General features: G+C 39.5%; 1 protein-coding gene across 1 annotated transcript in view; it reads left to right on the top strand.

Annotated features, from left to right (window-relative positions):
* ADGRG4 (adhesion G protein-coupled receptor G4) overlaps positions 1–12,372 on the top strand; it is a gene marked incomplete at its 3' end in the record, with an annotated part of 132,658 nt that overhangs the window by 98,827 nt on the left and 21,459 nt on the right. The window contains exons 12-15 of the mRNA XM_084789765.1: positions 507–669; positions 5,756–5,890; positions 10,595–10,714; positions 12,103–12,148. Coding sequence (XP_084645891.1) covers positions 507–669; positions 5,756–5,890; positions 10,595–10,714; positions 12,103–12,148 — 464 coding nt within the window. The remainder of the gene's footprint in view (positions 1–506; positions 670–5,755; positions 5,891–10,594; positions 10,715–12,102; positions 12,149–12,372) is intronic.

The following is a 12,372-nucleotide window of genomic DNA, read 5'->3' as shown; positions in this document are numbered from 1 at the left end:
CCCAAGTTCTACTCTTATTTTCCTCTCCTGTCTATCTTCTGGAGCCTCCTAACCCAGCCCTCTGCTTCCACTGATGCCCATCGGTGGCCCATTTTCCACACAGCAGTCAGTTATGTTTCAATGCATATATTCGGTCATATCCTTTATAGGTTAAAACATTTTTTGACTCCTTCTAAGGCAAATGAGGCCATGACAGGTCTGACTTTATAAACAATCATTTCAGTTTATTTTTGAAACAACCCTTCAAGATACATGCTGGTACTACCTCAGACTTTGCTATCAGGGGGTATGAGGCTTAAGGAGGTCATCCCTACAGAAGTTAGAGGTACTAGGAAGCAGATCTCTGTCTCCTGGGCTCCAAAGTTATGGCTTTTACCAGACAACATCAAGATGACCGTGAAGCCAAGCTTTTCAGAGAGACTGTCTTAGAGGGAGGATGTCTTGCAGAAAAAACAAGTTTTATCAACAAGGCTGAAAGAGTGCTGTTTGCCTGTAATTCTTTTCAGGATTCTGAGGATAATCGAGCGTGCTGGTCACAAAATGGAATTTGTAGGGAGAACAGCAAATCTCACTGTGGCCAGGCTGGCTTTGGCTGTGCTGCGGGTGGACCACAAGTTTGAAGGTATGGCCTTCAGCATCCGCTCCTCTGAAGAGGTCGTAACCCCCCAGGTGAGTGCAACCCAGGAAACTAAGGGCCAGACAACCAAATGCTCTTCTAGAACTTCACCCATGAAGTTCTTAGGAAGGCAAACATGCCCTCAGCAGCTTGTAACCTGAATGGGAATATTAGGAAACTATAGGAACCCCAGGGAAGATTTGTGTACAGCCCTTGGTAGGCTAGCATCTTAGTTGTACTGATGTCTGAATGGCGTGCAATGATGTCACAATTGTCTCTGTCACCTAGAAATCATCCCAAATATTAGCTGACTATTGGCTATTATGTACAGATAACTTTTTTGTATGTTGGATGTTATGCTATGGAGTATTTTGGGGACACATAAGGTAAGAAAAGTTAAGGAATGTGCCCAAGGACACATAAGCTAATAGCTAGGTGGAATTTAGACCTACATCTGGCTGTATTTAAAGTCTGAGTTGAGCTTAGGTAACAGATGCAAATGTCAAATGTTTATGTGATGTGAATGCTAATCACCCTGATTTATCACACTGTACTCCATAGATAAATGCGACCATTATATATCAAATATAAAAAGTCTCAGCTGTTTCCACCTTCTAACAGCACTTCAGCCTCTGGCAGGTCTTATGTAACTTCAAAGCAATCTGAGGAAGCATATTTTATTTTCCACCTTAAACCTGTAAATTCATATATGGCAAAGTATACAAAGCCTATGTATGAGGTCTCTAAGTTTAGCTATGGCATATGTCCATATAACCCAAACCATATCAAGATATAGAATATTGTCATTGCTCCTGAGAGACTCGCATTTTCTTAGTCAGTCCCTGAAGCTGTTAGCTCTAGGGGCCAACACCATTCTGACATTTTTTTCTCTGCCATAATTTGTTCCTGCTCTAGAACTTGATACCGCCAAACAAAATCATGTGAAATGTTTGCAATTCTCTGATAGAAGTCTTCTTTCACATATCTTACATTAATTTGAAATTCATCATTTTGTTTTCCATAAATTTTATTGGTGAATAATATTTTTAAAATATATTATTAAAATATATTACATACTTTGTATTTATTCTACTGTCTATTTATTCAACTATATATTTGATTTGATTGTTTCCAGTTTGCAGATATTATAAATAGTGCTTCTCTGAACAGTTGCATAAAACTCTTTGTGCAGACATGTTTTCATGTGTCTTGAACAAACACTTAAAAACTGAATAGCTGGCTCATTGGGTATATACTTATATTTGTAAGAAATTCCCGTGTTTTTTTTTTCTTCCGTGGCTAATGATGGGCAGGAAGCTTTCATTTTCATCATGATTGCTCACATAGTTTCTCTGTTGACCTAGCTGTCAAAGTCTTTTGTCCTTATTATAATTGGCTTGTAGTTCTTCTTTCTAAGTTTCCTATCATTTTCTCAGTGGGGTCTTTTCATAAACATATGTTTAGAATTTTTTTTGAAATCTAACTTGTAGTTCTTTTACCTTGCTAGTAACCATATATGATTTGTCTGGAAAAAAAAAAAACCTTTGGCACAGGCAAGTCATGAAACCGTTCTCTTACTCTTTCTTTTAAAAACTCTTTAATTTAACTTTTATGCATAAGACAAAGAGCCTCAGGAAGCTAATTTTCTTACATGGTATGAGATCATTTTGTTGCATGTGAATATTTAGTTTTTTAAAACAACACCACTTATTGGAAACTTTCTCTTTCCCTTTTGGTGTTCTTTGTTACCTATAACAAAAACAAATAGAGTCATAATACATTTTTTTCATAATACATTTTTAAAAGATAAAATGGCTCAGAGGATCTCATAAAGCCTCACGCCTAAGTGAAGAGCTGCAAACAATTAATGGCTGCTGGGCAGGGGAGAATTAGTCTTCCCCATGGATAAGCTGCTGACAGGTGGTCCAGTCCAAAGACAACAGCCCTGGACACATATGTACTAAGTGAACTCAGCTGACTGCATTTGTAGATGTGGGTCTATCTTTATCTCTCTCTCTCTCTCTATGTAATGATACTTTAAGAATAAGGGGTGATACATTTGAAAAGGAGCGGAAGAAACAGGAGGAATTGGAAAAAGAAATGGTAGGGAGAAATAATATACATACAGTACTCATATATGAAATTCTCAAAAAACCAAAACAAAAACCAAAATAGTAGTTTGGGGAAAATAAACCTACTTTTAGGCTTTCTGTGTTGTTACATTAATTTTTCTTTTATCAGTCCTTGTTATTGCTAAACTGTATTGGCACCTATACTTTCTGTCTCTGTCTCTGTGTGTGTGCCTGTGTGTTAAGTGTGTGCATATGTGTGTATATGTGCACCTCTGTACCTGTGTGCACAAGGCAGAGGAAGACATCAGGCTTCCTGATTTATCATTCTCTGCCCCACCCCCTTGAGACAGCTCTCCCACTGAACCTGAAGCTTGCTGTTTTTAAGGCTAGATTCTCTTGGCCTTCTTCTCATTCCCATGGACCCTGCAAGCAGTGGGAATGTTAGTAGTATGAGCTCTTCACACACACCCCTTTTTAAGATCTCTACTCTAAGCCTTTTCTAAGTCTATATGACTTTTTACATCTGCTTGAAAATCTGTGCAAAGTGATAATGATATTGGGATTGGGATAGAAACTATTGATCAATTTTGGAAGAATTTAATCCTTAGCTACATTGAGTCTTTTAGCTCAAGGACATTTACTTCGTTCTCTAGTTTCTCTCTGCAGGGATTCACAGTTCTCTGTGAAGAGCTGATAGGTTTATTAATCATTGTTGATGGGGATCAAGCCACCAGCCTTGAACATAGTAAATAAATGATTGGCCATTGAGCTGGAGCCCCAGCCATCAGCTTTTGAAATAGGATCTTGCTTTATAACTCATCTGGCCTTATGCTAGGTGCCTGTCTGCAAATATAACAGAATACCATTAATAGTGTGGAAGCCACAGGTCAACATTGGGAATCTTCCTTACTCACTCAAATCTTTAAGATGTATTCCTTAAGACAGTCTCCTTCATACTTTCATGCCTTTTAAAACTTAATAGATTCTGCAAATAAAAGCATGCAATATTTGTATTTCTGAATCTAACTTATTTCACTTATTATGACATTCTCCAGTTATGTTCATTTTCCTGTGGCTTTCTTCTTCATGGCTGCATAATATTTTATTGGCCATATATAACTCTATTTAAATCCATTTTATGTCAGTAGTCACCTCAGCTGAGTCAATATCTTAGCCATTGTGAACAGTAACACAATAAACATGGATATGCAGGTATCTTACATATGACTTTGATTCTTTTGGGTATATACTCAGGGGCTGTACAGGTAGATAATATGGCTGTACTAGTTTGGGTTCTGATGGAACTTCCATACTGATTTCCATAGTGGCTAAACTGTTACATTTCCACCAGTAGCATCTGTTGTTTTAATCACATTGTCTTAGTTAGCGTTGCTATTGCTGTTGTTGCTATTGATTTGGTTATAATGGCAACTGAGTTGCCTGGAATCAAAGTAAACTCAGTCATGGGTGGCAGTTCAAATGTCAGTTCAGTCCCTTGATTTTTATTTAGAGTTTGTCCTATGCATATATGACTCAGAGACCAGGTACATAATCTGTGCACTTTAGCTTTCTCTACTCCAGATGTTCCCCATCCTGTTCCTTCAGTGGCTGCTTCTCCTGACCTTTAGCTTCTGAATCTTCACAACAGGAATCAGTAGATCTCTCTAGCAACATTTCATATGCTCTTTAAATCAGTGAGAGTTTCAACAAAACATCAGCTGAACAGATGAAAAAACAAGTAGTGTGTGTGCCTTGTGTTTTTACCTTTTTTGTGAGTGCTTTACTCTGCTCCAGAATCTCTCTGCTAGCATTCATTTTCCTGAGCTTTCAAATGACCGTTAGTTTATATAGCTATTTATATGCAGGAAACTCCTCATCCATTAAGAGCTATTTAGCTATGCTGGAAGCAGGTGTTGACCTCCCTGTTTACATATGGAGTCTCCATTATAAGCATCAATGGATAAACAGACCATCAACCCTAGTCACATTCTTGGTACCAAATTACCTAGATGCTGAAGCTTAATTGTGACCTATAAGGTCATCAATTGACTGGGCATGGGTCATCTGTGCTAAAAAGTCCACATGGGCTTTAGGTTCAAGAAGCCATTCCATAAACATTATACACTGCCCCAGACACACCTTTCCTTTACTCTACACCCAACTAGATAATAGCTCATTGAGAAGCACCATGGATAATAGGAAAAATACAGGCCCAAACTCCACATTGTTGTTCAGTTACTTCCTCAATGACGTCTGGAGAAGTCTTTTAACTTCCCTGAGGCTCTGTTTTTGCCTGGGAGATCCAGGCTTGCAATTGAGTTCTCATTGTAATTTTCAATTAATCCCACATTCATTCTCCAAAATATTCTAGTATGTACCATATACTATTAATCTCAATGAAACTAGCATATACTTCTAAACATGTGTCCCTAGCAGCGTTCTAATGCCTCCCTTTCTGGGCTGACTTTTAGAGAAGGCAGTGCTCAATGGCCTTGTGAAGCAGGTGCCTAAAACTACTTCATGCTCTATTTCTGTCATTGTTTCTGCTTTCAGAGTTATACAAGGGAAGGGAGCCTGATGCCTCGCCTACTTTATTTCTCAACATTGAGGAAAATCACCTAATTGGTTATTTTTCTTTTCACCTCTGTTATTACCTACGTGGACTTTGGAGCTGAAGGTTAAGAGCACTGTCTGTTCTTCCAAAGGTCCTGAGTTCAATTCCCAGCAGCCACATGATGGTTCACAACTATCTATAATGAGATCTGGTGCCCACTTCTGACATGCAGGCAGGACACTATATAAATAATAAATCTTTTTTTTAAAGGAAGAGAATCTTGGAAGCTTGTAAAGAAAAGTGTGAGTATGTGCACATGCGTGTGTGTGTGTGTGTGTGTGTGTGTGTGTGTGTGTGTGTGTGTGCATGTGTGTAGAAAGCACATGGAACCAGGCTGCACCTCTCCACTTTGCTCCTCTGTGGGAAGTCAGAATTCATTGGGATGGGAGGAGAGGAAGATGCCACTCTGTTGGGTGAATTCTCCAGTTTTCATTTCCTGATTTTTCTTGGCAGATTTTCCTTGGTGGTATCCCTCTAAGGACTGCTTTGGCTTCCATATATTTGCCTAAATCATTGAGGGAAAAAGTTCCTTTTAACGGCTTACAAACCATCTTGTTTAATTTTTTTGGCCAAACCTCACTCTTTAAGGTAAGTTCTTGCCTCTGGTAGCTGTCATGAACTGACATGGTGACTCACTGTAATTCTGAACTCCTGCTATTTTCATGATGTTCTGTTTATTTTAGAATATGCTCTGATTGATTCCACACATCTTTCAGCACAACCCCTGGCCCTCCACATGAATCAGCATCTACTTTAATGACGTTTTACACTTTGAATTTTCACAGCTCTTAAGCTTTAGATGGAACTTTAAGGGTTATGTGGTGACCAAACAGAGGCTTTAAGATGTTTCAAGCCAGAAAAGAACAGCGTGTTCTCCTGATGATACGGCCTTTCAACTTATTAATCTTCCCTCCACTCCATGTCTTCTGGCTTCTAGATCTGGGTGGTCTAAACCTCACATTAAGCTATAGGCAATGAAATATGGTGAGACATGGGGTTTGAGGGTGACATTGCTGTATTCTTCCTGTATGATTTCCGGCAAAAATCACACATTTTGTGTCATTCCACCTCTGTGTGATGTAGCTTCTTGCAATGTGAAATAGAATAAGAATAGAACCTTCTAGAGCCATTAAAGGACTGAAGGAGTTAATACACACAAAGTGCTCATGGGATTGCCTGGCATAGGCTAAGCAGTGAGTGAATGTTTGCATTGCTGTTGTTATTACAGGTAAGGCTCTGTGCCTACGACCACTCTATCTCCGTGCTGTTGAGATGACAGCAACCAAAGTCTACATGAAGTTCAGGACAGTGATATATATATATATATATATATATATATATATATATATATATATATATATATATATACATACATACAGACAGTCAGACAGACAGACAGAGACAGAAGCAGAGACAGAGACAGAGAGACACAGAGAGACAGAAACTAACTCTCACTGTGTACCTCTGGCTGGCCAAGAACTTTCTTTGTAGATCAATATGACAGAGATCCTACAGTTTCTGCCTCCTGAGCTCTGCGATTAAAGGCTTGTGCCACCACATGCAGCTTTAGTTGTTACTGTTTAAGCTTACCACCTCATTTGCTTCTCATAGGAAACTGAGGCTCAGAAAAATTAAAGAGTTTTTCCCAAGGTCACAAGTGATGAAGTGGTATAGTTAGGAGTCACATTCAAGCTACCTAATGCCAAGGTTCTGATATTTTGTTTCTTTCCCATTTTTGTGTGTGTTCATCTACTTGTGTGTATGTATGTTGATGAGTCTTTGGGTATACAGACACACACACATATTTATATATATGGGGGAGCCACACATTCACATGTGTATGTGTGCATGTGGAGGCCAAAGATTGTTGTCAAGAATCATCTTTAATTGTTCTTCCACATTATGCATTAAGTCAAGGTCCCTTAGTTTAACCCAGAATTTACCAATGAGACTAGTCTGGGGATCCTATGTCTCTGCTTTTCAAGGAAGGAATTAAAGGTGGGGTACCACCCCTACCTGACATTTAAATTGGTTCTGGGGGTCCAAAAGATGGTCCTTTGCTTGCACAGAAAGAAATTAACCACTGGACCATCTCCCCAAACTCAAAGTCCTTATGTGTGAAGTTAATGCATTAATTTGCCCAGGTGTGTTTGCATTTCTAAGGGGTTATCCAAAGGTATGATCACCAGTGGTCAAACAGTCACAGACTTATTTAGGGGGGCATATTCTACTAGGCCAATAAAAATATAGCAGATACTTGTAGCGCCCACCAGTTTAAACGGACCACATTACCACCAAATGTATTTGCAACGTATTGTGTTTCCCTAGCACTCTGGGGATGTTCTCTACAGCTAAATTCTACTTGTTCCTATAGGTTTAGTTCATTTCCTACCTCAGAGGCCTCCCTAGAGTTAATAAGTCCATTCTCTTTTCTCTGTACCCTGGAATAAATTAGTGGACAAAATGTTGTAATAATGATTGAAAATGTGTTCCAAAGCCGTCTGAACCTTTTGATATTCTTGTCGCTGCTTTGTATCATCAGAGATGCCATTATTTTTGGTCTTAATTTCCCTCCTTCCTTCAGAGGGCTGTGCTTGCCTCTCAGAAAAAGAGATAAACTTGCTTTGCATAGATTTTACACTTAATAAGTAATTTTGATTCTCTAACACCTTCCATTGAAATGGGCTAAACACCTTCGCCCAAATTAGCCTACAGACGTCATAGCGCCAGATGAAGAAGGCTTAGGCCCAGCTAGTCATCAAATTCTGAGCTGGAAGGGCCCTCATAATTCACAGTGTTTCATAACTTTATTGTGCCAGTGAGGTCACTATGATCCAGAAAGGGCATGCTACCTGCTGACAGTGACACGGTTCCTTCTTTTATTTACCCAATCACTTATTTATTCGGTAAATAGTAATTTCATTCCTACTCTATGGCTTTTATGGTTCTGCGTACTGGGTACTGGGGCTATAGTGCTAAGCCACATAGACCCGGGGTCTGCCCTCATAGAAAATACAATGAATTAGGAAAGAATGAAAATATAAGGTTCCACCACTGAAAGAGGTACATGGAGCTAGGACCTGTGTCACTGGTAGCTGAAGAGTGCGCGATTGAAGACATGCTTCCCTGTAACCACCTCTCTCTTCAGTGCCCAGGCCTCACAGCTTTAGTTTTACACAGCTTCCTCTAATATCTTGTGATCAAAAATTTGACAGTCATTACAACATATTACCTTAGAAATTGTTGATAATACACCACTCTTGAACATCTTGTGCCTCCTTCTCTCTTCCACCAGCTGCAGCTCTCGGGAAGGAGAAAAGGCACTAAGCAAGCTTGTTGTGGCACAGGGACTTTAGGACTGTAGAAGAAGGGGTTGCCTGAGTTAGGGGAGATCACAGCTATGAAGGGACCCCAAGATGAAATCAAGAGTGCATCGAGCTGACACAGAGGAAATATCTCTGTAAATGTTCAGAGGTATGACAGGTAAAACTTGAGTCTGAGGAGTGAGAAATGATTTTTACCCTCTCCCATGCTTATCATGTTGTAGGTAAGAGGAATGAATCCAGAGAAGTTAGTTAAGTCTTTGATCATTGTGTTTCCTCCTTTGGCCTTTCCAGTGCAGAAAGCTGTATGTCTTAGACTGAACAGGGAGGATAGGTAGAGGCTATCTAGTCTCCCCTCCTTCCTCGTGTTACCAATGTCCTAGAGATGAGAAGGTCTTTGGAGGAACCAGGGGCTGGGGTCTTTAGGGTGTCAGTAAGACTTTACCATGAGCATAATTTGTTGTCCCTTAGCAGGCTACCTTAGGGAACTCTGATGAGAAAGGCACACTAAGTCATCAGAATGTGTATTCATTATTTGTCTCATTGTTGGAAAATACACAGGAAAGGGTTGGTTTGGGTTCACCGTTTGAGGGTACAGTCCACCAAAGTAGGGAAATCCTGATGGCAAGATCTTGAGAAAGCTTGTCACATAGTGTCTACAGCCAAGAAGCAAACAGCTGTCGGTGCTCAGTTAGCCGCCTTCTCCTCTTATTCATTCTATGACTCCTAGTTGATGGCATGGTGCCACCCACATTTAGAGTGGGCCTTCTGCTTCTAGATAATCCTCCACAGGTATGCACAGAAGCCAACACAATCTAGACAATCCTTTTCAGATACACAAATGGCCATGAACACAAAGTAGGGCACTTCCGAGGTACTCAAGTGCTTAGGTTGGTGATGGAGTGGCTATTGCACACCATTTCCTCAGTGATGTTTTTTAGCTGTGTCCAGTAGGCTCTTCAAAGGATACTACTAAACATCAAGCTTTCTTAGAAAATTCTTGGAGGTTTTCTTCATCTCCTTCCCATCTTACTCCAGTTGTATCTATGGTTTTATACATACAATACAGGAGTCAATCACTTAACTAACTGGCCTTATGGAGTCTTGGCCTTTACAACTTTGGGCTTGGTATTAGAGAGTCTCATATCTCTACAAATATCCTTTAGTTTGTTGCCTTTAAATTAACATTGTTAAATATCCCTTCTCTGCCACTCATTGGCAAGTGTGATCATTGTACATAGAGGTACTGAGCCTACCCAAGCTTCAGTTTAGCTGGGAAAAAATGGCCATATGATGTCAGTGAAAGCTGAAGAATATGTATATGGATGCAACTCAGCCAGCTGGCTGGATCACAGAATCCAAAAGAGGAAATACCTGCTGTACAGGGCATGCTAGGATAGAATGCCTGGGCTTGGACCTCAGAGTATGTGGTCTTCCAGAGTGGAGATAGTCATCAGTTTCCTCAAAGACATATTCCAAGCTGGGTATTGATAAACGTATTTCCTTTTTCTGTGGAGGACAGACCATGAAATTAGTTTGTAACTATCTTATGAAGGAATCAGATTCTCTATTAGAAAAGGTGCCCTTATAAGGATGGTCAAGAGTGAGGACCAAGGTAAGTTGTGAATCTGGATCATTATCAAGGCAGAGAATACTTTGCTTTGTCATGAGGGTTAGGGTTAGGGCAGTATTGACTAGTTGGTACAAACCCAATGTTGGTTGACTAGATATGTTCTGGATAGATGAATGAGTGGCTGGCTGGCTGGATAAATAAATGAGTTGTTCTAGGCTGTTGTTGTTGAGCTTTATGTGATGAAGAGATGAACCAAATGACTATGAAAATTCATCCTTAGACTGTGGTGGTTTTCCACACTTTTTTTGCCAAAACTGTGTAGCATACCATTGATTCTAGATTGATAATGACTATATAGGAAATTAGATGTTAAGTACCTCTGTGTTTCATCTGCAGGCCAAAACCAGCAATACTGCATTAATCACATATGTCGTGAGTGCAAGCATCTCAAATATGTCGGTTCACAACTTGGCTGATCCAGTGATTATCATTCTGAAGCATATTCAAGGAGACTGGGTAATATGTCTGTTTTCATCTGGGAACCACATGACCTCAGGACCCCAGTGTGGTTTTTATGTTGAAAAAAAATGTCCAGTTTACATTCAATTCAAAGACTTCATGATGATTTTCCATTCTAGGTAGTGGAAGTAGGTTATAACTGGGTATTTCTAGAAACAATGCTGTATACTCAAGGGATCATGAATAGAGGGCATTCTAGCAAGACAGTAACTAGGAATAAGCAGATCTCTTAGTTGTAATAGTAAATACCATATAATTACATTAATTTTTGTGGGGTTTTTCAACACAGGTTTCTTCATGTAGCCTTGGCTTCCTGGACTCATTTTGTAGAGCAGGCTGGCCTTGAACTCACAGAGATTCACCTGCCTCTGCCCGAGTGCTGGGATTACAGGAGTGTATCACTTTACCTGGCTATTTTATTCATATTTTTTGAATGAGATAAACAACTTCATTAAAAATAACATTTGTATTCTTTGATTTTCCATGAAACCATTAAAACATGAATTAATTATCAAAGGACTGAAATGATAACCATATGGAATAACATAAGGCATATATTTCTAAATGATCAAATTTAGTTTTAGTAAAAGAATGAGCTACTATTTCATTCTTTGATGTTAATATGTGTCCAGTGTGAAGTTTTAATAGCTTCCTTCATTCCTTATCTAAGAGACCATATCATACAACATATTTTCCACTAGTCTTAAAGAGAAGAGAAGGGAGACTGGGAGAGGGAATTTAAAAACCAGACTGAAAATAAAACATGTCAGTTTGGTAAAAACAAACAAACAAACAAACAAACAAACACCCTCTCAATTTTGACTGGAACTATGACTCTCAGACCATTCCTGGGAATTAATTATCCATTGCTTCCCAGTCTCCCCGAGAGTGTAGGAGCTAGGGAAATTTTAGAACTCTTCAACAGGCATAATGAGGAGGCAACTCAACTGTGTGTTCATAACGGATGATCACAGCTGTGCGTCCCAAATTCCAAAGCCTCACAAAGAACAGCTGCAAGACACCAGTCTCTCACTGGCTCTCCAGAGATTCCCCCTAGGCTTTGCACCAATGGACAGATCCCAGTATTAGTAAATGACACATGCTACATTGCTATGCAATGACATGCTGTTTTCTTACTTGTAAGTCCAGAGCTAGGTGGAGTTAGACTTAAAATCAAACGATAAATGGTCCTTCCTCTCTGTCTCTCCGTGTGTGTGTGTGTGTGTGTGTGTGTGTGTGTGTGTGTGTGTGTGTATGTATGTGTTTGCATGAATATACAGCTGTGTCTCCACTGGCTAAAAAACTTGCAAACACTTATATGTGCTTTTTTTGGTTTGGTAACCCGTACAAGAAAAGGTACTTAGCTGTAATTCTCATTTTTTCAGAATTATGATCACGTTTACTGTGCCTTTTGGGATTTTGAAACTAACAGTAAGTATTTATAGAAGCTGACTGTGACTTTGTCACCCCCCACCAATCATTTTCCCATTTGGTGGTTAGGGGAGAGGGGCTGTTGTCAGCTGCTGTCCAATCAGGCACTACAGAGCACTCTGCATGACCAAGATATCCTAAATGACTTTTAGGGCATGAAAATTAAGAAAACTCCTTTTGGTAAGACATTTATTATATCATTTATAGAAATAGCTTGACTTATG

Source organism: Acomys minous (assembly GCF_964271855.1).
Source record: "Acomys minous genome assembly, chromosome: 7".
NCBI classification, from domain to species: domain Eukaryota; kingdom Metazoa; phylum Chordata; class Mammalia; order Rodentia; family Muridae; genus Acomys; species Acomys minous.
This window is presented reverse-complemented; position numbering and strand designations above follow the sequence as displayed.